Here is a 25,126-nt window from a genome sequence, read left to right on the forward strand (position 1 = left end):
AACTATATGATGCCTACCTTGTACCTAGATCAACATGAACCTGGAAAGGCATGGATACAGTTGTCTCTGAAATATGTGAAATTTTTGCATGCATACAGGATTTGAACTGGGGTTCAGATGACAGCATCTCTTATTGCAATATGTAAAACGATCCCCCTGTAAGAAGAGAGCCCCTAAGCATGTGCAAGGCATAGAAAAACCATTTAAAAAGTTGAAGGTAATGCCGTGTGTATTTTTTCACTGCAGAAGATAGGCCGACGATGATGTTTTTGAAAAGTGAATGCAGAAGAATGAAAGCCTGTAGAATAATTTGTTCATATTAGTGTTTAGGAATATGATGTGCCTCCAAGTTGTTCAGTTTTTAAAACTGACGTTTGCCGCAAAAATGATCAGAATGTAACAAGAGCTCTTTCAGTAATGTAATTTGGGCAGCTCATCTCATTTCCCCAGAATTCTCCTCGCTGTACATTCCAAGTGTTAAACTGAAGCTTCCTTATACTGAGTCAGACCCTTCGACCACTGAGCCCAGTGCTGTCCACTGTAATTGGCAGCTGCTCTCCAGGGTATCGGGCTAGAAGGGTCTTTCACAGCCATGAAACCTTTTAATTGGAGATGCCAGGGATTGAACCTGAGAACGTTGTGCATCCAAAGTTGGAGTTCTCTGCCACTTGGCTTCTGGGGTCCTGCTAAGGAGTAGAATATTCTTATAATTATATCATTAGTAACTCTTCAAATGAGCACCAGGGAGAAAGATATCGGTTTTGGAAATGCATGGGATTCCTTCAGGCTTTTCCTCACAAGATGAATGTTATAGCACCTTCAAGTGAAAAGGTTGTTTTCAGACAAAGACTTTTTCAGATTCAGAAGTCTTTCCGCCAAGAGCCTCCCAGTCTGCTCCCTCCTCACCCTTTCCACGTGGTCTGCAAGCTGATTTAATGCTCTGCAAAGGCGGCAATTGAAATAACACATTTCCAAGTTAAATCTTGGCTCGGGGATCATGCCGCCTGGGAAGCCAGTAGCATACTTATCCTCATTCCTGTGCATGCAAAAACATCCAAATTTCTAAATTTGGTAGAAATGCGCATTGTCTCCAGTGTAAGCCTTGCATATCAAGTCGGGGCGGGGGGGGGGGGGAGCTCAGCTGGAAGGGATTTGCAGACATTGTTACATCCCTTACAAATATTCCCTTTTATATAGAACAGTAAGGGCCAGCTGCTGATTTTGGAAGGTTTTGGGCAGGATACTCTCCAGCAACTCTTCCACTAAGCACACTGCCCCAGAATGTGCTTTTGTGTGTGTGTGTGCGCGTGCACGCGCGCGCGCGCGCGCACGCGCACACACACACACACACACACACACACACACACACACACACACACACACATACACACTTTCCTGGGGTAGGAAGTGGGGCAGGACTCCTTCATTCTCCTTTAAGCCTTGATGGGGGTCATATGAAAGAGTGAGTCTTCCCTCCTTCTTGGTACCTGTCCCAGCATGAAATGAGAAATTGACCAAGAGACCCCAGAGACATTGCGAATGTTTTTCTGGGGCAAGCTATTCCTGGTGGGATAATCAAAGTGCCTCTGGTCAGCAGGTGCTCATCCTAAGTACAGTAGGCCAGCTTCAAGACAGACATCATTTTTGCAAAGGTGGTCCTAATGTCAAGAGGCCAGCCTGGCTAGGACAGAAGCACAAAGTCTGCAGGATCCATGCCAATCAAGCATTTACTGTGGCCTGTCACAGTTCAAACTTGCACAGTCTTGTTCTGCAGGACACTCACTGTTTTTGTATCTTACTGGGTGCTTCTCTCAATTACCAGTAGACTCATCCCTGTGTACAGGGCTTTTCTCCAGCTGGAACACAGTGGAACGGAGTTCCGGCACCTCTTGAAAATGGTCACATGGCCGGTCGCCCCACCCCCTGATCTCCAGAGGGGAGTTTAGATTGCCCTCCGTGCCAAGTGGCATGGAGGGCAATCTAAACTCCCCTCTGCCAGGAGATCAGGGGGCGGGGCCACTGACCATTTTCACCGAGAGCGATATAAATTTTAAAAACTCCTCCCTTCTTCCAGCTGACCCAAAGTGATGTCATTGTGCAGTCCTCAGTTCCACCATTGAGTTCCACCACCTCTTTTCCCAGAAAAAAACCCTGCCTGTGTATATGCAGCACAGTAACCTTTAGGGCCAGTCATTGCTTCTTAGCCTAACCTGGATAGGTTAAAATGGAAATAACAGGATAAAATGGAAAAAGCAAACAACCAAGCAAACTCTAATGTGCTATACTGGACTCATTGGGGAAAAGAGCAGGGTACAAGGATAATAAATAAAATAATTATATTTTATGTATTAAGAAAATGTATCTGTTGACCTCGTAATTTATCATCCCAGCAGTACATCTCTATACTCCAGTGCATCATGTAGAAACTAGGAACAGAAAGTGGGAAAAATATAAAAAATAGCCTTTTTCAGGGTGGTAAGATGCATTTCCCCCCAATTCCTAAATAATCCACTCCCCTCCCCCTGTTGTGTATATTACACTCACTGAAATGTGTTCCCTTCCCCTCTTCCAGGGTCGCTGCACTCGAGAGAACTGCAAATACCTTCATCCTCCACCGCACTTAAAAACACAACTCGAAATCAATGGACGCAACAACCTGATCCAGCAAAAGACAGCCGCAGCCATGTTTGCACAGCAAATGCAATTCATGCTACCAGGAGCACAATTACAGCCAATTGTAAGTTGCAGAAATATCCTTGCTTGCTGATTTTGTGATACTCGGGCCTGGTGCAGACATTATCATAGTTAAGAGATGGGGCGCATCCCCCGGCTAGCACACATCCCCCTCCAACCTCTTCCTACTCCTGGTCAAATCTGACTCCTTCCCCTTTTAGTGTCGCCCATGGCGTGATGTTATATTTGGAAGCTAACCATTGTTAGCATTAAACCAGGGTCAAAAAGTAGTTTGTAAGCACTAGCTAAAGTGAGCCATAATTTGTGTGAATATTAATGCCGCATTATAGTTAAAGACGAATTCTTAGCCAGTTATGGTGCCAGACCCAGAGTGTCAGACTAGGGCCTATGAGACCCAGATTCAGATCTCCATTCTGCCCTAAAGCTCACTAGGTACATTACAGCAGTCCCTTTCTCGACCTAATCTACTTCACATGATTGTTGTGAGGATAAAATGGGGAGGGGGAATGATATATGCTGCTCCAAACTGTTTAGAGGAAGGATTGCATAAAAAAGCAATGGGTAGATAATATTTATTGTGTTTCACATAAGCTGTTATTATTTTCTCCATATTGCCTGTGAGGGGGAAGGGGGGGCTATGGTTAAGAGAGAATAGCTTACCTGAGGTCACCTAGTAACTTTGTGAGATTTTAACCAGGGCTCACCTGGGCCACAGCTTACATTGCAATCCTAAACAGAGTTACTCCAGTCTAAGACCACTAGAAAGCAATGGGCTTAGACTGGAGTAACTCTGCTTAGGATTGCACTGTTGGCCTCTTAACAATAATGCTCCACTGGGTGCTTATTTAGCAGCACGAAGAGGAAATTCCACGTGAAAGGAAGAGGAAGGGACAATGTGAATTAATCATGTGCTGCTGCTAAATCATCTGACATGTGAAATCATCCAGTGATGGGGCCAGGAAGTTCTTTGGCAGGCACCTTCCCAATAAAAAAAAAGCTCACTTCTAAATGCTGCTGTTGTGTTAATTTTTTTAACCTTGCATTTCATTTGAAGCCCCCAAATTGGTTTTCAGCAAAACCAGAAATCAAACTACAGTATATATGGAAAAACAGTAAACTAGACAATCGCAAACAGCAAGCTCCCTGGAGGATAAAGGGACAGCTAAAGAACCAGCAAGCTTTGTGCAAACAGCAACCTGACATCTGCTCAGTGCCCTCAGCTCAGCAATCCCCAGCTAACTCACTTGCTACCATTTAGGAACAGGAAGTGTGTTATAGAGTTGATTCTGTCAATGGGAAGCAGGCAGTGGCTGAATTCAGACATCACATCAAGCCACCACGAAGCCTGGATTTGCACGAACCTGGTTTCTTACTGGACATGTGTGCGTTCACTCTCCTTGGTTTCCCACCCACCCCCTCCATTTTTGCATGGAATATGCTGAAATAATCCTGGTTTTAAACTAACAGCACAATCTTAAGTACGCTTTTCTGGAAGGAAGAGCTACTGAAGAGGCCTAACTGAGATTTAGAGTAGACCTGCTAAGGGTCGCTCTATCACTTGTCTGATTGATTTGATTTGATTTTTAGCCAGCCTTCCCCACAAGCGGGCTCAGGGCGGGTTACAATAATATAATTAGAACAAAGATTAAAACATTTAAATACATTTAAAACCAAAACAACAGTACATATACAGTCAGAGTCTCAAGATGGCGGCCTCCTCCGTTCTCCCCAGCCACAATATAAACAAAGGGGCGGGCAAAGCTAATATCATTTCTGTGACTTCGCATGTAAGGGGGGGCAGGTGGCTTTATAGCCCCCTTGGCAGGAGACCGGTAGGGAGGCTTCCAAGTAACCTAAGACTGGCCTCAACCGTATGCCTGGCGGAACATCTCTGTCCTTACCTGTGATGTACAAATGCAAGTGTGCAACTTCTCTAGATTCCTCCCCGCTGGCTAGGATTCTAAATTAGGGTTTAATACAAGCTAAGAATCCCAGACTGTGTGGGGGAAACAAACTGTGGTTATTTTGCATGCCTGCATCTGTATATCACGGAAGTCAGGATTCTTTTATTGTACTCTGAGCAGGAAAAGAAAAGGCAGGAGAGAGGCATGCAGATGAACCTGATTACAGGATTGTTTTGTGCACATTTAGGCTTTATGTCTGCTTGATGCAATGTCTGAACAGAAACACAGACTTTGTGGATTCCTTCAGGGGCAAGAAAGGGAGCTGCAGACACCCAACTAGAAAACAGCTAGGTTTATTAATCAGACGGATTATGGTGTCCATTGATTTGTATTTTTCAGTTATCAATAACTGAAGAAGGTATTACAGCTGGCATGTGAATGAGTCCTTAGAAAACAGCTGGTGCCTTGTTCGGGAAGATAGCTGCTGACCAGTCGTTCTACTGCATTTTATTTATTTATTTATTTTACATGTGAGGAGGTTCGGCATTCTTTGCTTGTTTAATTTACCATCTGCCACTGTTCACATTCCTAACGGGGCATCCCATTCAAACAGTGGCCACTTGGTACATTATGCTTTAACCATGAGAATGTAAGAGTAGTCCTATTGGATTAGGCCAGTGTACCATCTAGTCCAGTATCCTATTTTGCAGTGACCAGTCAGATGCCCCCACAAGGCCTACAAGCCTGTTCTTACCCTCCCGCACTGCTATTCAGAAGGTTACTGCCAAGTTAGTGGTTAATGCTAATCATGGTTTGTTGCCTTAAGATATCAAACTGTGGTTTAGCTTGTCAAGGTAAGCTTTGTCCCTAAGTTGTCCATAGAGACACCATTGCAAGCAGAGTGTTTGGAGATGTAGAGAAACTGCCTTACCCATGATTTTGCTCGATGAAGACATAATGCTTAACCATGATTAACACAAACTCTGGTTTGCAAGCTCACATCCTGATTGGAAGCCAATTCTTGGATTTAAACATTCGGACGTAACACTTAACGGTTATGGAAAACAAACAATGATTATCTGTTAGGTCTGCTTCAGGCCATTAGAGTGCTACTCAAGCCTGCCTTCAAGGACACTGAATATTTGTAAGAAGTAAAAATACTAGAAGCGTAAAACAAGAGCTGCCCCTATGAAAGACCTAACTGAGTCATGGATCAGTTCCTATGGGACATTGATGTGTAAAATCTGGAGTGAATACAGGTGGATGGAAGCCTGCTAAGCAGTACTTATTAGGACAGAGAAAGGCATTCGGGCTTCCAGGGTACCCTGACCAATTGCCCCATGATGTGGGGCCTTAAGACACTATGTGTAGTTGAATTTCAGGGGTCTTCTGAGACAGGTGCCTAAGTCTCCAAATTACAGGTGTTAAGACTCTGGTTACCCTCCAGAACAGCTGAATGACGTTAATTTACTCTCCCTCCCTTTCCTTTACATTTCAATATTTTTATCAGTGACTTGCATAAAACACAAGAGAATCCTTATGAAATTTGTAGGTGACACAAAACCAGGAGTGGTACCTACCTAGCACTTTAGAAGACAGAAATGACCTTGTTTGGTTAGAAAGCTGCGTTAAAAGGAACCAAACTAAACTCAGCACAGACAAATGCAAAAATTTTGTATTCAATCAAAAACAACTACATGCACAGGTATATGATAGGTGGGGCTAGGATACATGGTTTGGAGGAATACATGTGAAAAGGCTCTCCAGACTGCAGAACGTAGTTGGCAGTGTGATGCAGCTGCCCTCCCCATACCCTCTCCCCAAACTAGAGTGGCTTTAAGGCTGCACTAATAGAAACATAGAATCCAGGTCACAAGAAGGAATAGTTCTTTTCTGCTCCGTGCTAGTAACCCCTCTCCTGGAGTACTCTGTCCAGTTCTGGGCCATTTAAACAAATTGGAACAAGTTCAGAGGAGGATAGTGAAGATGGTCAGTGGCTTATGAGGAAAGAGGTCTGTTTAGTCTGGAGAAGAAAAGACAGGGGAGAGAGGTTCATGTATTTTCAAATACTGCCAAATTGAAGAGGGCAAAAACTAGATCTGCTGCTCCAGAGGGCAAGACTTGATCTAATGGGAATTCGTTACAGGAGGGCAGCTTACGGCTGAATATGAGGAGAAAATTTCTAATGAAGAGAACAGTTCTCCAGTAGAACCAGTTATCTGATGTATGTATGTGTGAGGGGGTCTCCTTTGCTGGAGGTCTTCAAAAAAAGACCCTGTTGGGAATGCTGGAAATGCCTGCAATGAGCAGAGGAATGGATAGCCTATAAAGCTATAGTATAACTCTAGGACTGACTCTTGCTTGAAATTTCTCTTCAAAGAACTCACCTTGTTCATAAAGCCTTTGGCACAACACCTTAGCTCACCTTTCCTCATAGAAGCAAGCCTAAATGTTTAAAACTGCATATTATTTGTGGTGTTTGTTTCCACCTACACTTCCCTCCCCTTTCTTCCCTGTCCCCTTTATGGTAAATATTTGTTTGTAAGCTCGTTGGGGCAGAGAGCTGCCTTTTTGTATGTTATAAAATGCCCTGCATGATCCTGGCTATATAAAATAAGAAAGGAGAAGAATCTGGCCTTCCATGTTTCCAAGAAGAGCTTTCTATTCCTTCCTTTCTTCTCTTTATTGGAGACTCATTGTTCCCATATTCTAGCCTGGACGTGCTCTCTGCCTGTCTCTAAACCCTGATCTAGGTCTCATTGAATTTCTCGGTGAGTTAAAAGAGAAGCAAATCTGGGCTGCTTTATGTCAATACCTGGCAGTGGGCCAGGTCTCTTCCAACTGCTGCTCCACCTAAACAGCAGAAGAAAAACTAGCATTGGCAACCACATTGTTATCTTCATAAAGTGGAGAACTTGACGTAACCCTAACCTTCTTATCCAAGGGAGGAATGGCGATAAATGAAGTAAAATTGAAAGAGGCTTTGCTTGAAAATAAAGAAGGTGGGCACAGCCCACTGCTCCCAAAGCACTTTCCAAGCCATTTAGGAGAGGGGAGTGCTAGTGTTATCCTCTGCATTTGATTGGCATCCTGGAAACAGTGCAGCTGCGTCACCAGCATGGCGTGCGCTCAGAAGCACAATGAATTTTAATAGTTTCTACAAGCGAGTGCGTGCCTGGATATTTCTATGGCTGAGCACAAACAGCAGCTTTCAGAATTTGATTTCGTCATGGCATGGGAATGCACTTTTTTTCTCCTCTTTGTTTCTCTCTCTTTTTTTTAAACCTTGGCTGAGACTCTTGAGTTTTGAAAGAGTTCACTATTATGCAGCTGTGAATCTTGCTCGCATTCATTATTGCACTGGGAATTGGAACCCAGCATGCCAGTCTGTGAAATAGTGAACAGCAGTCAACATTTAATTTCTAAACTGAAAGGTGTTGAGGTTCAGATCAGCCTGCGAGTCATGCTCGCTTCCATGGAAACCTTTCCTCTACTTGCAGATCTTGCTGTGGTTACTCATTGATGAAGGGAAAAGCATTCTGCATGTGTCCAGAGGCATACCCTTCTCTATTCTGGGTTTATCTGTTTGAGAGCTGGACCCTGTGTTAGGAAAACAGGCTCTAGGAACAAATTGAGCTATGTATACTATTCTCCCCTTTAAAAATTGTAAACTTGTGCTAGGTCAGTCCAAATTTTATGTCAAGAAAAGCTGTAAATTCTTGATTTCTCTAAGGGAAGCAAGGCATTGTGGGTGGCAATAACTCTGAAAAGCCCGGGGGCAAATAGAGAATGGTTAAACAAACAAACAAAAACAAACAAAAAACTTATTCAAGAAACCAAAATATATGAGGCATATTAAAATAGTGTTCCCACTTTTTCCACTCTCACTTCCCATTTCAGTAATCCCTGCTCATCCAGAATTTCTGCTCAAATAAACTCGAGAAAATTCCACTTGGGGGAAATTGGTTCAAACTTTTTAGGGTGTTAATTCCTCCAACAATTTCTATTATTTCCATAACAAGGAGCAAAATTCACGATGCTCAAGTGCCTAGTGAAAAATTTGAGAACCCATAAGCATGGAAACTTGGTGTGTTGACATCTTGTGTCAGAGTTTGCCCTAACACAGTTACCCATGACCGGGTTACAAGGGCCTTAAAATAGAATGAACCATTTAAATAGTGGCAAAAGTAGGACAGGTGCTATGGTTGTGCTTTTTACAAAAGAAAGCAACGCAATCCTTGGATCTCTCCAAGTGCCCTTTGATTATGCTGGCCAGGGCCAGGCAGCGGGGAGGAAAGTAAAGATGGGTAATCAAGTTTCACCACTGGTACTTTTGAGTCTGGAAGACATCAAGAAGGAACCCCACTGAGTAGTTTTCTTCCTTCATTTGTCCATATTCACACAGATCTGGCCACGGCTCCTTGCCTGTGTTTGTAGTATATATAATTGGAGGCAAATGATGATCAGTGGAAGCTGGTAATGCTGGTCTGAAAACCTGATTCTCAAGTGGGCCAGCTTTTTTCTGACCCTCATAGGAGATTGTGTGAATTTGACATTCTACCAACTTATAAATCCAAAGGCAAATCTCAAATATATTATTTTTAAAGGCCACTTAAGATATTTATAGATGTACGCCTAAGGGTTGGATCCAACTGTCTCTTTTGCTGGTGTAAATAGAAGGAGAGTTCCCATTTGATCTCAAAAAACCTATGCTGGGAATCACAAGACCTGCATGGACAAAAGTCGTGGGAGGGGTGCTGCAGTAAGGAAAGGAATGAGATGAGACTGAGAGCCAAGCTACAAGTGACGAATGACTTCGTCACTTGCCGTTCAAGTGTCATTCGTCACTTGTAGCTTGGCCCTGAGTGAAAAAGCTGGCTGGATCCAACCCAAGGTTTTTTAAAAGTGTATGCCTAAAAAAGATGTTAAGTGTTGAGCGCAACTCATGTTGTCCTGTATTACACTAACCAGGGAGCTTGATTGGTTGTCACTTCTTGTTAAGAGTACACCCAGATTTCCCTTGGAGTAATGTGTGCATTGCTCTTCATGTTTGCAAATGAAAAGCAGCCTAGGGATTTAAATATCTTTTGCAGTTGTTAAACTGTGCTGCCACTTTAGGCAAATCCTAACCCTTGACTTCTGCCATCGTGGGCCACTGACCAACACCAGGTTTCTTTACACACTGGTTCACAACACAAAATGAAAACATACAATTATAGAATTGTGTTTTGTAAAAAAAATCCAAAAGATCTAAAGCAGTAGCAGAATAAAAGCAATGGTTAAAAACCTCAGCAACAGAACCTTTTAAAAAGTAACAGAGGTTAAGAAATAAATTGGCAGGCAGGCAGAAAATTGGCAGTAGAATCTACAGAACAAAACAGCTTCAGGATTTTTTAAAGACCACATGCTTTCTGGAATAAAAACCTTTTCACAAGTTTCTGGAAGACCAAAAGGGATAAGCTGCCTTTTGGGGCAGTGAATTCCACACTTGGCGTGCCATGGCTGAAACACCTCTATCCTGTGCCTCCCCTATCCTGTGCCACCTTGTTTTGGTGTACGGACATGTTTGTGTGTAGGAACCCATTCTGCAGGATCATTAGAGAGAAGAATGAGAAGAGATACAGCTTGGAAAAGACTTAGTATGCCGATGCAACTTACATGTACCACCTGTGCAGGGGTCATTTCATAGAAAAAGAGCTGGAAGAACTCATTAGCATAACTCATTAGCATATGCCACACCTCTTGCCATCACCAGAAGTGTCTAATTAGTATAGCTGATTTGCGTATGCCACACCCCCTGACATCAGCTATTCTGGCTGTTTTGGACCCAATCCTGGCCATTCAGGGCCAAAATTGGGCCCAAAATGGCAAAAGGGGCAGGAAATGGCCAAAAAGGGGCCCAAAATGGTCAGGATCGGGCCACTGATGAGCAGGAGAGTGATCCACCACCCGTCAGAGGCCCGATCTGGGCCGTTTCAGCCCCAATCCAGGCTGAAACGGGCCCAAAATGGCCGAGTCAGGTGGGTGGGGCCACCTGACATGTGACCTCTTTGGGGAACTGCCAGAACTGCGTTCCTTTGCGTTCCCCCTCGAAATGAGCCCTGCACCTGTGAAAGAACAGAGGCCTAGCTTTTATGCTGCTAGAAAGATTCATGCAAGACATCTCAGATTGGGATATATAATGGTAACCCAGTGGGCAATAAAGTCTTAATAAACCAGGCTGCTGCTGCTTCTAAAGGAGAATATCATACCATTCCTGGAGTGTGTGATGATTCTGGCCCTTTCTGTCTGTTTTCCTGAGGACGAGTGACTCCAAAAGGAGCCACTTACTCTCTTTTCTGATCCCTGAGAACCCCTCATGGAGTTACCCTGACTCATCCCAAGTCCGGCATTGGCTAGGTGAAATGATTTTGCTGGTGAAGTGTTGTTTGATTGGACGAGTTGGGGGTCTTCTACTTGCCTGAGGTGCCTCCTTAATTGTGCCATTAAACCATTAATGAACAGAGACGTTCTTTGTCCTTACTGATAGAGATGCTGTGTGCTTGAAATGCACCAGGTATGTGTGAATCAATAAAGAGGGAGGACAAGATCACCAGCCAATGACAGAAAATAAATAGACTGAAGACTGGAGTTCTCCTGGCAGATAATTGTTTCCGAAGACTGGCACACGTCAAGGCCACCCTGACTCTTGTTTCCTTTGCTTTCCCTTGCTGACAGACAACGTTTCCTGTGACTCCTTCGCTCGCAACTAGTCCCACCATGGCTTTCAGCCCCTACTTAAGTCATGTTTCTCCTGGAATGGGCTTAGTTCCTGCAGAGCTGTTACCAAATACTCCTGTCCTGGTATCTGGGAACCCAACCGTTTCGGTACCGGGAGGCTCTGCCGGGCAGAAGTTGATGAGGACAGATAAACTGGAGGTATTTACATTGTCTAACCATATTGCCATATTTAAGTTGGGAGCATTTGGTCTGGAATGCATGCCCTGAGGAAAAAATTTCACTGGGGCTGGGTGAGGATGTATTAGTATTAGGGCAAAATTTCGATTCCCCTTCCCCCTTTAAAAAAAAAATCAATGCTCATCTCTTTTAAAGTCTTTGACATATTGGTTCTGTGATAACAGTATAATGTTTTGGGCATCCTGGTTCAGAGGCAAGGAAGCTTTTAAGACCAGTTGTATTGATGTTAGAGTAAGCATTATCTTTTTTATAAGTTAGATCAATGTTTGTTCAAAATTGCTTTGCAGCTTCCGTTGTGCATGAGTTGAGGTCAGCTGTGAATAATGCAGTAACCAGCTACCATGATGAGTCAGAAAAGCCCTTGAGAGTATTGTTAATAGAACAGAACTGCCACTACTTGGCCCAAATCCCTAGGACCTGTTTTGGGTTGTTGTTTTTTGTTATTTGAGGGGTGATGGTGGTGGTGTTTTTTAAAACCAGGGAACTTGAAGAGGAAGTTGATTCAAGATTGTAATTTGGAATCAACAAGCCTTGTTTACATGGGCAGGCGATCTGGACTGTACTTTCCCAGCCACACCTCCTTGCAAAGGTCACGGAATACTGGCACTGAATTCCAGGCAGTTCTGTATGTCAGAGAAAATGACTCTCCATGTTCTAAGCAGCTGTCAGTCTCAAGAAGAAATGGGTCCATTGAGGAGTTCCTGGTTATCTTGGGTTATCTCTCCCTTAGTTTTGTAAGTTTGCTTCAGCTTCTAGTGAGTGAAGGGAGTTCAAAAGTTCCTCTAAACAAGACCACTGACTTTGAGTCTGGTTACCTGACCTGTAATCACAAAGTGCAGAGATTTCCCCCCCTGAGTTCTCTAGGAGGTGGCCAACTTAAAATTAATTCAAACTCTAGAAGATTATTTTTTAAAAATATCCCCACCCCTATGACTCTAGCATCAACAGCGCTGACTTTTATCATGTTGTGTGTGTGTTTGTTTGAATTGGAGGGGGGAGGGTTCTTACTGAGCCAGGAGCTAAATAAATGGATTGAAGATCTCAGATTTGGGTTGAGGGGGATTATAAATTATTTTTTAAATCATTTTTTTAATTCTATCTACAAGCCTTCTTTAGAGCTAAGTTGGATTTCTGAAATATGGAGGTTGTTCTGGGGAGGGGAAGGACTTTTCATCAGAACGTTGTATTTTGGCCGAAACTTTGAACAGAGTTTATACACTAACTAAACACATAACCAGAAACTGCCAAATTTTGAAATAGGAGAAAGCCCATCTGTCTGAACCACTAGTATGGCGTGAATCTTAGACCTGCTATCCACTCATCCTTCCTTCATCCATTGCTAACTAAAAGGTGGTCCTTCATTGCAGTGCCTGTTCCTCTTACACTAGGCACTTTCTCGTTCATTGAAGGATATTGATTTCGAGTATGTGGAAGTGCCTGGTGCCAAAGAAACATGTGCTCTGCAGCAAAGCACTCACCGCCTCTGCAATCAACGAAGGAAGCATGAGTGAAAGTAAGGACTAGGATGCAAATCTGTTTCGATGGAAATGCTCCCTTTAAAAAATGGATCTGGGATAGAGGCATGGTGAAATGAAAGGTGGGGCTTGCTTGGGTCAAGTGGTTGAGTTTTGTGGATCTCTGTACTGTCCCCCTGTCCTCTTCTGGCTTGGTGTTATCTGATCCCTGTTGTTGTTGGTGGTGGTGGTTGATGCATGAAAAGGGAGCATGCCTGCTGATTTCTTTTTTCCTCTTGAATCATGTGGCTTTCTTTTTAGGTTTGCCGAGAGTTTCAGCGTGGAAATTGCACACGTGGTGAGAACGATTGCCGTTATGCTCACCCGATAGATATTGCCATGATAGACACAAACGAGAACACTGTTACAGTTTGCATGGATTACATCAAAGGGCGATGCTCTAGGGAGAAATGCAAGTACTTTCATCCCCCTGCGCACCTGCAAGCCAAAATCAAGGCAGCTCAACACCAGGTGAATCAAACTGCTGCAGCCGCAATGGTAAGCGAATGACCTCCAGCCAAAGGCATTGCTCAGTATTGTGTGTTTGGTCTACAAAGCAAAAGCAGGATGTAAGTGAAGGTTTGTTGTCCTTTTTTAGATTGGTCCACCACATCTTGCCATGTACACCACTGTTTATAAATGGGCTTTACGGAGGAGAATTAGTGTAAGCCAGAGCAGAACTTGAACACCTTTGAAAGCATACACATAAGAAGTTTGAAGTGCAGAAGACTAACATGTCTAGATTAAACTAAGCCTCTCACATGTATTTATACTATGAACATTATTCTCTACACCTCTGGGCTGGGAGGAAAAAAACAGGTTTATGGATTATTACATTTTATCCCTTTCTTCCACCATTGAATTCAGGGTGGTATACATGATGCCTTTCCCCTACCCCTGGGAGGTAGTTTAGGCTGACTGGCCCAAGGTCACCCACTAAGCTTTAGGCAGAGGAGAGATTTGAATCTGCATCTCCCAAGTCCTAGTCCAACGCTCTGATCACTACTCCACACTGGCTTTCTAATTACTGAGTCAGCGCAGACAAATTCTTGAACTAGGGTGTGGATGGGAATTTCCAAGGTTCATCTCCATAAAATTGTTCCTCCAGGGTCCTTTGGTTAGGAAGTGCATTTGTTAGCCTAGCAAGGACTCCATAAATTGAAGCCTAAATAGTTATCCCTCAGACTCGAAGCCATGTTGATTAGACACTCCCCCCGCAACAATAAACTGAACCTGCATCCTTTCCAATAGAATCAGTGTTACCTGGAAAGGTGCTTCTTGATGAGTCAGTTTGTTCGGCAATGCTCATAACTGCACTGCCCTCCTTTATCATTACCATGGGATTCAAGAAGCATGTCATAATGAGGGTTCTTGCATTTAAAAAGATCTCTCCTTAATGACCAACACTCAAGTCTAAGCACTCTTGCTCAGAAGGAGCCTTTGGAAATATCGGCTCACAGGTTCTTTTGTTAATCAGTCCTAATCCCTGACATCTTAACTGCAACATTGGCGCCCCAGAGCATCTTTAATTCATGCCGTCCCTTTCTGGTGTAAACCTAACTCGCTTTACTAGTGTGCCGTTAACTAGCCTGCTTAAAATATTTATTGATCGCTCGTTGCCAAGGTCTTGCCACCCAAATAGCTTCTGCATTATTCATTAACTTTGTCAAGGTTTCATGCTTTGATTGTGCCTTCTGAGCTTTTGGGGCAACTTTGCAAATATGTCCGCAGATGTCGCTAGCCTGACATGAAATGAAACTAGCCTTCCTAGCCTACATGGTTATACCCTATGGGGAAGAATTCCAGTTTACAGAAGATTGCCATATTGGCCGCCTGGAGTCAATGTCTGTTCATCGTAGATATCTTGAGAGTGGCTAGTTAGAAAAACAGGCATACTAAACATTACAAAGCACCATTTAGTTTCAAGATTCCAGTGTGCTATCTAGGGATGCTGATACATCTGGGAAGAGGCTGTGATCCAAAACGTAGATGAAGTTGCTGTTGTTATCAGAACGCTATTCCTGATTAGATATGAACAGGTAAAGGAACACAACTTTAAATAGATGCTTAATGCCCCAATTCTGGACAAGAATTCCTTCCTACCTTGCTCACTTTTCCATGGAATCACAAGAAGGCAGCTCCCTGTGGGCAGAAGGGAAGGGATGTTGTGGTTGTTTTCCAGATGGCAGCTCCTCATTTCTTCTCATGCCACATCACAAGTTACTTTCTAAACTTGGGCAAGAGAGGGCACAATGAGGCCCAAAGTTAGCTGGGCACGTGGTTGCAGGAAACCTGTAGCGGTAGACACAGTATCAGATAATGGCACTATGTGAGTAATGCCCTGATCAGTAGCCCAGCAGGTGATTCAGCCCTGCTGCTCATAAGTGCATTCCAACCAGGCAGCCCACCAACAAGACCCCCCTTTATCACTGCTGAAATTGTACCTTGCTTTTCAGTGGGTAATAACTGTGTCTGGCTGCTGTCCAGACCCACAGACTTCAAAATTCTGGGAAGTGGTTCAGGCAGCTCACGTGCCTGGCCAGGAGCCAAATTAGCTCCATTTCTCAAGAAGTGTTTGCTCAGCTTTGCAAGGAAAAAATGGGGCGTCATCACAAGGAGTAATAACATGGAAAGCTGCTGTCATGCAGTTGGAGAACCAGGCATTGCTTCGTCTAGAATGATTAAGAGGTGGTAGCCAAGGATTTGTGTGTGTTCACGCAGGGGGAAGAATCTGTGCCATAAGTCAAATTTAGAGCATAAAGCTTTAATGCATACATGTGCAAACTCACCCCTAATGCCTTGTGCACCGGAATAAGTTAGAAAGAAGCTCAGTACAGAGGAGACTGACAAGAGTGGAAGCCTAATACTCTTCCACAGATATGCCCGTTGCTCCCACTCCTGCATTCACAAGCTCCTGGTGTCTTTGCATGTGTGGCATCTCTGCTACAGCATGAGGAAGGAGTTAAACCTTCCCTGCTCACACCATTTCCCCAAACTTAGACAGCCTCAAGAACATGGTACCATACTGGCCTGCAGCTCTTGGATGTGGGTGGGTAGGATTTGAGATTCAGAAAATGGAGGGAAGGTACAAATTAGGATCTTCTGGCTTCTGTTGGGCTTTTGGGGTTGGCATCAACATAAAAATGGGGTGCTGTAATTCCAAGCTGTGCCTATCCAGTTACCAGGGTACTTCGATTCTGCCATTGGAAGGCAATTATATAAACTGAATGTATTTGCTTAGTTGCACACAGTTTTATTCTGCTTTCATGATTTAGGGTTTGAAATAATTTAAAGGTATTTTGGGGTACAAATCTTTCCAATTTTTTTCCTTACAGCCACGAGGACTAGAAGCATCGCTTTTTCTTAAAAAGGGAGGGAAAGTCTTTTGCAACAACCTTTTAAATTCCCAGAATGTACAAAGGCTTTGGCATATACTCTTCATGATTTGATGAACATTTATTCCATATTCTCCATGCTTGTTGCAAAACATCCCCACAGTGTGTGATGCAGCAAAGATCTCTGTAGTGCTGGTGCCTTTTATGGTGGCCCTGTGGGTGGCACAGTTTTTTCCGTAAAGCATAGCTAAGTGAAGGAGCTGCCCAGGGCGATTGTCTGGTTAATGGTAGCAAGCCCCTGTGTTGTGCATGTGTAGTTTGTTTTAATATATTGTATAATGCATTCATTTTATTTTTTTCTCTTCACCTACTCCACAATGTCACTCTCCTTTTTTGATGCACCTCTGCTTGCTGTTTTCTGTTGTTGTGCTTGAAAACCCCCCCTTGGCTCATTACCATCATGTGCTCGCTGCCTGCTAATTAAGACTCAGCCAGCTGTCCGATCACTGAAGCGACCCCTCGAGGCAACCTTTGACCTGGTACTTGGACCTCTCACCTTCTTGCTTTGCATGTAACCATCTTTTAGACTGCATGGAATACATTTTTTCTCATCTGTTCTATTTCGTGCTTTGCCTATAGAGACTGCCCATCCAGAGACAAAAGGTCACCCCCTTCGTTCTAGCACAATGCCCCTCCCCCAAAAAGATGTAACCTTCCATTTTAATTGAAAATGATTTTTGATACAGCAGATGCCTCCCTTCCAAAAAAGACCAGATGCATCTTTGAAGCAATGTAATTATCACACTGTTTTTTAATCGGCCTGTTTTCAAACAGTGGCAGCTGTGGCATTTTTATAACATGGAGCGCAGCAAGATCTGTTTCACACCTTTGATCTGAAACTCAGCGGAAGACTTTAAGGCATTTTAGGGGCAAGAAAAGAGCAGGGCTACTCAAACTATCCTTTTTGATTAATTTTGAAAGTGTTCAGAGTTGTTGGACATGGCTTCCCAGCAAGGCCGGGCCTTAGTGCCTATGTCTTACATGGTGAGCATCTTTTAATCGGCAGAGCCACTCCAAGATATCAGGTGGAGAGAAGTCTTCTTCAGGATTGATGTCCACCAGACAGAGGTTGGAAGCTGGGGACCAACCTCAGAACTTCATTATAGTCATATGTTACTTATACATTCTTCTTTCTTCCCCAGTGCCCTCTTCCACTCTAGGTCAGAACCATACTGTGGTGTAGAAGGAGCTTCAGCTTTACCCCTTTCCTGCACTTTTGTCCTGAGTAGAAATGGTTGGCGGGGGTGGGCGGGTATATTTTAGCCATTGTGGAAGGCTCTGCGGTCTTGTGCAATGAGTCAAATAGTTTCTTTCCCTGTTTGAGATAACTGTGCGGGGCTGTGGGTGGACTGAAGTCCCTTCTATACCACGCTATGGTTCTGATCCAAAGTGGAAACAGCATATGTGGGAAGAAAGAACATACAAGCAATGTATGACCGTAATAGAGTTCACAGGTTGGGTCTGGATTGGGTCCCCCGTGTCTCATACTCTGTGAACCCTGTCTTGTGGAAATTGACTGCAAGCTCCTTTAACTGGAGTTGCCAGGTTGAGCTTGGGACCTTCTGCAGGTGGTCAGCTATGGCACAATGAGCCCACTCCTTCCTGTATTCCCAGCTGTGTGCCACAGAACCCAGCTAGGAGGGCAGAGAGGTGCCACCTGCCCTCTCCTCTCGTAGACTGACAGCCTATCAATTATTGCCAAGTTTCAAAACACTAATTTTTCCTCGGGTGATCTTTTCAGAGCAAAGTCAGGCTAAAAATACATTTTTAAAATGTCTGTTGACTACCTGATTGACTCTACAGTAGGCAGTTGTGAATAAATTATAAATATTGAGGCCTACCTAGGATTTTTCGAAACAGAGTTGAAAATGTAAGTATGAAAAGTGTAAAAATGAAAGTAAGTGTGGGGGAGGGAAAATGTCTCCTTCGCAGTTCCAGATTTTACTGGCTGTCTTGTTGAAAGAGGGGAGAGACTAGAGGAGGAGCCAATACAAGAGGCGTACTGCAGTCCAACCTCTGAAAGTCTGTATTATCGTTTATGATGGTGCGTGCCTCTGAGTAGGACAGCAAAATGGGGCCGCTCATAGATTTCTGCATACTTGAGACAGAGGTTTTATTTTCTATCTAGAGACACATAAAAATACACTTTTGTAAATTTAAACCCAAAATCAGCGTGAGGAGTCCCTGAGCATGCTCCAGGAGTCATAGAATATTAACTGCAATTAACTATTGGTTATTTTTTTTTTAAAGACAGCTGAAGGACATGGGTTAATTGGCCTTCTCGCGGTCTTAGGAGCTTCAGGAGAGAGAAATTTGGGTGGGTTTCTAAATCTAAGTCCAAGGAGATAAGGAGGGATAAACAAATACATTTAAATAAATATTACAGGGTTTTATGCAGAAAGATAATGGTAAGCTTAAAAATAAAGATATCCAAAAACAGTGCAGTGAGAACAGAATGTGCTTGTTGCCCTCCCCCCAGGATCCACAGAGATTTATGCGCAGTTCAGCATCAATTAAAAGAGGGGAATGGTTGGAGGGTCCTGCCCAAAGTCTCGGAGAGATCATCATCAGAGTATCTCCGGGCTCACAACTTATGAAATACTGATTTGAACGTTAGTAACTCTGCACTGCTCCAGGATTGTTTCTGAGATTTTAGGTGGTTGTAATCTGAGGCTATCGGTATACGCAGAGGAGATTTTCTTTCATGGGCACTGGCAAAGGTATTTGCTTAATGCACAGCCATTCCATTGGTCTAGTGACCTGTTTTGTTTCACCAAGATTTAGGTAATCTGGGAATAATTTGGTTGTTCTCTCCACCCTTCTCCACCTTTTGGTCAAGAATGCCCACTCTCAGGATCTATGGCCCACCTCGTTCCATCATGCTGACCTTGCAGACATAATTCAAGAAATCCAGTGCTATATTCCATGCCACTGACTGGTCTTGCTTTAACACAAAGCTAGGTGGGCTTTTGCCATGGTGGAAGTATATGGATTGTGCTACATGAACCACCTTTGGCATCCAGGTTGGATTGCCAGTTGCACCTTGTGGTCAGTCAAGTGTGGAACATACAGGTGCACAGCCCTGGGGAATAAAAACTGCCCAGAGTGATTTGCTCTGCCTGCTCGTTTGGAGGCACTTCTGATTACCATGAATGACCGGCTGCACCAGTTTGCAAGACTGACATAATAGTCCCATCACCTAGCTAAATAAATGATACAGGTTCAGCTTGTCTCTGTGCCGCATCTGCATCAGGGGAGGTGTCCTTTTTTCTTGTTCTTGCCAGTTGGTTATTTTAAAACCCAAATCCAACCTTGCACATCCAGCCCAACCCTGCAGGGCTGACGCTATGCCGGGAAGTATCAAACATAACAATACTCTGATGAGCAGTCTCCTGTGGCATTTTAAAACTGAAGTGAAACCTGTTTCTACACAAACTGTCAGAAGTTTGAGGTTACAAAACTATTGTGTATTTCCATTCACAAAAGATTTTAAAACTGTTTTCTGTCGTGTGGATCCTTAGAAATATTTTATGCATCACTTGAAATTCTGCTGGTTGCCTCCTTTACTACTTTCTTTTAAGGAAATAGAACCATACATTTTATAGCCAGCCTTTTCTTAGAGCAGAACCACAAGTGACAAAAGGCGCAGATTGGACACTTGTCAGCTTTCCTCAAGTTTTGATGGGAAATGTAGGCATCCTAGTCTTGAAGCTTGGCTCTCTGACTGCTGTCCAATGGACTTTTCAACTGTCACTTGTCCAACATTCCGCCAAGCTGCCTACATTTCCCATCAAAACTTGAGGGAAGCTGACAAGTGTCCAATCTGTGCCTTTTGTCACTTGTGGTTCTGCTCTTAGTTTATATACAGTAGATGGGCAGAAGGAGGTATAACATTCCACAAATGTGTAAAGCAGGGATTCCCAAACTGTTTTGTATCGAGACTCCCCAATTCAGGAATGAGCTAACTGCTCCAGTCTCCTCAGGGGTAACTGGTGCCTGGTTCACACATGCAGGAAGATATGATGATAGAACGGACTGCACTTTAGACTGGGTAGGAGGGGGTCATATTTTAGAATACTTCCTTGTGTTAAAAGCTCCTTGCAGGTACAAAACCAGCACAGCCAGCTGGCAAAAAGAAAGGGTCAACCCTGTTCTGCCTGCCATGCTAGTTCTTTATTTTCAGGGAGGATGCAAAACTGGAATCCAGCACCCACCGTCTTAAAGTGATTCAGTCTGTTCTGTGATCTCAGGATTCTGCCATAAGTCTCTTATTGGTATGAACCAGACCTTAGATTTGCTTCATATATTATCCTTGGGGACAGTTCTACCATCGAGGCAGCCTCCTAGGACAGCATAATGCAGTACTATGCACCTATTCTCCCCACTGTGCCAGAAGTAGTGTGGAAATCTGTCTTCTCAAGCTTTCTTTAACATGGTGGGCTCTCCACCAAAGTAGTGTGTGCACCCCAGAATAATCTGCCATGATGCAAACGATTCTGAGACATTCTGTTACTTGGTATAGTAATGTTCTTGCCCTGCTTCTCCAGAAATGAGGGTCAAGAGGGAGGAAACCCTCAGCTTTCCCTTTTTTTAAATGGACACATTTTGTGCAGTTTTATGAATGCCAGCCGCTGATGAATTTCATGCCTGTTCAGAAAACAAAATGGATTCCTGCATCTCTTTCCTGTTATGAGCCACCTTGAGCTGGTCTCTGAAGAAGTAGCATATAAATCTTATGAACAAATAATTAAGCTTGGGTTCTTGCCCCAATCACATGTAAATGGAGAGGAGGAAGACATTGAGTTTCTTTTTAAGAACAAAGAAGGCTTGTGATAAAGGTGCTATGCATTCTGAGCGAGAGGAGGGAGCTGAAGTAGGAACAGCAGTGTGGCATAAACTCCCTGTTGTAAATAAGATCTGACTAGGTAAAAAACATATTCTAATATCTAAGATTTCTGTCCATAAATGGTCATTCTGAAGCAAAGGAAACCAGACCAGAAGACTGAGTAGCTAGACAACTTTTTAGTATGTGCAATGGAAAGAGGAAGTCAAGGAAAAGAGCTGCAGAGAATGGCTGCTGGTGCTTTCAGTCAAATCATTGAGGGGAGGGGTACACATCACTACAGCAAGGGAGGAGAGGCAGTTGCCTGCACAAAGTTGTTACGAGTAAGAAACATTAGCTGTTGCCTGAGACCTTAGTGCAGCAGCTTGATTGTTGAGACTTGTTCTTTGGGGAATGAGTAACATGGAGGGGGGAGAATGTTCCACACGTAGAGTTAAAGGTATTTTTTCCGAACCTAACTGTGAAACAGGTTTGACTGACTAGAAGCACCATGACATGACAGGCCTAAAAGAGAAGATTTGCTTGTTAGGAAGAGCTAGGCAGCAGGAAACGCCCTTTTAGCAAAGTTAATCATATCGTATACATGGACTATTAAAACAATAGATTGAAAGAGCCAGTGTTTAATTGGACTCCTTCATTTTCTAATTCACAAACCAGCTAATCAATAAGGACTGCTAAGTCCTAACGCATTGCCCTTCTGTTAGACCAAACATAACTGGTGAAGAAAAACAAAACCTACACCGTTTTGGAGCACAGCGAGAGATGTTGCAAGCAGTAAGTGGCTTTGCTTATTTCATCTGCGACAAACATTTACTAGCTTCTGTCAGCCAGAAGGTTTCCATAGTAAATGTGAACAGTTTTAAGTTTAAACCAAGTCCAAATAGCTTTGTTTATTGTGCTTATTTACATTTCAAGCCTGGCCTGTCTCATGGGCTTGGGGAAGGTAGTAGTTTATGAAGCATTTTGCTTAAGATCACAATCACAAAATTTGCTCGAATCCACTCCTCCTCCTTCCAGCTTAGCTACTTCTTATTCACCCCAGCTGCCTCCTAAAAGCAAGGAGCAATGCCATATAGCTTCATTTGAGGATGTTTGGGCCTTCAAGTCAATGGGGATGCAAAGAATAAATCCTGGAGGAACTCTGAAACGACCCCAGATGTACAGTGCAATCCTAAGAATACTTCCTGTGAGTAAGCCTCACTGAATAGAGCTGAGTAGGGTTCTGAGTAGATTTCCTCCATGCTATCCCCAGTTCGGAGTATAATTCTGCAGTTCCTATTATGTGTTATCCCTATATCCAGTGACACACATGAGGGGCTGTTGTCCAGTTCCCAGAATGATGTATGAACATTATTCATGCACACAGGTAACACAATTGTGTAGATGAGTCAGCATGCCAATGGGACACAATGTCCCAACCCATTCTCATACACAACAGCTGTATCATTGCATTCCAAAAACTGATTGCTGGCCACAGTAAATCTTGCAAATTGGGTTGTAGGGCAACAATTGGCCAGAGTTAGTCCCCATTGACTTTTTTGTTTAGATTTGTGGCTTATGCTAATCTTCTCATTTTAATAGCTGTCTACGCTTTCTTTCTTAGCTGGTAATGCTTGTTGCCTGCAACTGCTTTTGAGTCTGTCTGACCAAATGAAAATTGCTCTTGATTTTTTTCCCCTTTCCCCCTCTATTCTGGTTGAAATCAAAGGAATCAAGATGCTGTCCTTTAGTGCACATTTGCGCTACAAATGGAAAACTATTTGAAACTGACTAAGCCCTCCAAGTTTTTCTCAGAGAATGCAGAGAATTACAGGAAGAGGTTTGGGGAGGGACAGGATGCAGACAATTTGGTGCGTTATAGGATCCCAATTTTTCACCAGCATCTCATAGATTGGGAATAGGTTGCCATTTACCTGCAACCAGTAGGGAATACCTCACTTTAAGCATCTTCCTGGATTGGAAAGAATGGGGAGCGAGAGGAAAAATGGGCACCGTGATTGGGAATTATGATAGTCGTGCTTGTGTAAAAACTAGTTTAAATTTGTAGTGTAGGAGTGCTTTTCTATGCACTCCTTTCTTTTTAGGGGGGGAGAGCACAAGTTTGCTTCCTATTGGTCATTATCCCATGGTGTGAATTGACCTCTTATTCAATCAGGCTTTCCCTCCTCTCCCCATTTTTGATCCAACACGGTTGCAGGTGATTTGCAGACCGCACATCCTATCTAGTTATGTCTTTGTAATGTTTTGTGTTGCCTAATTTTGATTTTTGTGCCTTTTTTCTCCCTCTCTTTCTATTCCTGACTCTGGTTACTCCTCCCCCCCCCTCCCCAGGCCCTGCCACCTGGCGCACTTCAACCTTTACCAAAGAGGCCAGCACTTGAAAAAAACAACGGTGCCACCACAGTCTTTAACCCGAGTGTTTTCCACTACCAACAGGCCCTTGCAAACATGCAGTTGCAACAGCCCACGTTCATCCCTACAGGTATGTCATTTCTAGCTCTCACAGAACCCAGAAGAATCCCATGTTAAGAGGTGCTTGCTGGCGTGAAACCCACTGCACTTGGCCTTTGCTCTGCAGTGCCTGGGATTGTATGACTGTGCAGCGTGGCTTCTGCTGTTTGCTAAGCAGGTTGCTTTTCAGATGAAGCTGTATTTGGCGCAACTCCCTGCCTTCCCCTGCTGCCCCAGTGTAGCATTCAACTTGCACATCCTTACAAGCCTTGCACAGTGACAGGTTTTCCAACAAGGAGATCCCACCCCACCCACCCCATCCCCAGCTTTCAGAGGTGGAGGTGGTAATGGTGTTATCACAAAGGGAATGAAGTAAGATATTCGCCTCTCCATTACCTTGCTAAGTGTCCTTGGAGGCTGAATATCTAGGACAACTCTCGGTCACCAGGCAGAATGAGATGGAGAAGTGTTTTGACTGACTTTGGAAAGCTTGACTTTAGGAACATCTCAATGCAGCTGCCATGTTTAGAGAATAACGTTTGGAGTCTTGCACAGGGTCCCAGTTGTGTTGCATTTGTTGCAGTGGGACTTGGGCTGCAGATTCCCCAGCCCTGCACAGCTCTGGCTTCAGAGCAAGTTATTGGCTTGTTCAAGGTTACTGGACTCCTGTAAGTTTAAAAACCAGTCATTGCAACTCAGATGTGAGTCCTCTGTCTAAAGCCTCCAATTTGGTCATGCTTTCACAAAACCCTTTTCTTGATTTGATTAAAACTGTATGGAACATTTTAGTAGCTTCACAGCCAGTCATTGTTGATATGTAGCCTGTTTTTTGTTTCATTTTCATTCTCTGTCCCTTGATTAAAAACCAAAGCGTTGTTCTTCTGTTTTCTTCTGAGTAGCTGTTAAGGAATGAAATGTGAAAACATCTCCATCTCTTTCTCTGATTCTTCTTACCTTATCTTCCTTTGTGGTTCCACTAAATTAATTGTGATCCATTTCTTGGATTCTTTGGTAGTTGGTAGAACCTAGCCTATCAAGCCGGCTGTAAACCAGGAGAGTTGGACACATTCAAGATTATTGAAAACAAAAGGCTGCAATAAACTTAGCAAAGAAGTCTACAAAAAGCATTCATGTACAAAAAAAAGTTCATTAAACTGCTTCCAAAATGTACCAACATATGTTGATCATTTTGGGTACATCAGATTCCTGAAAAAGAGAGAGGGGCAAGCACCCCTTTCACCAAAGCACAGAATTTTCCTTCTTGGATGCCTGGAGGTGATTCTTCCCTGCCAAAGCCTATCAGGGAAGTGCCAGTTCACAAGACCAGGCTTCAGCATAGTCAACTCATTCCTGAATAGTGGCCCTGTG

At 43.5% G+C, this 25,126-nt stretch overlaps 1 protein-coding gene across 5 annotated transcripts in view; it reads left to right on the forward strand.

Annotated features, from left to right (window-relative positions):
* The window catches only part of MBNL3 (muscleblind like splicing regulator 3), a 104,018-nt gene that overhangs the window by 57,731 nt on the left and 21,161 nt on the right, over window positions 1–25,126 (forward strand). For 4 of the 5 annotated variants that reach the window (XM_054996075.1, XM_054996078.1, XM_054996076.1 and 1 more), the window contains 4 exons: window positions 2,573–2,737; window positions 11,316–11,516; window positions 13,331–13,567; window positions 23,639–23,789. In XM_054996075.1, coding sequence (XP_054852050.1) covers window positions 2,573–2,737; window positions 11,316–11,516; window positions 13,331–13,567; window positions 23,639–23,789 — 754 coding nt within the window. Of the gene's footprint in view, window positions 1–2,572; window positions 2,738–11,315; window positions 11,517–13,330; window positions 13,568–16,889; window positions 16,944–23,638; window positions 23,790–25,126 lie in introns of all 5 variants that reach the window. The other variant, XM_054996079.1, reaches the window with a different exon arrangement.

The sequence above is a fragment of the Eublepharis macularius genome, chromosome 13 (assembly GCF_028583425.1).
Source record: "Eublepharis macularius isolate TG4126 chromosome 13, MPM_Emac_v1.0, whole genome shotgun sequence".
NCBI classification, from domain to species: Eukaryota; Metazoa; Chordata; class Lepidosauria; order Squamata; family Eublepharidae; genus Eublepharis; species Eublepharis macularius.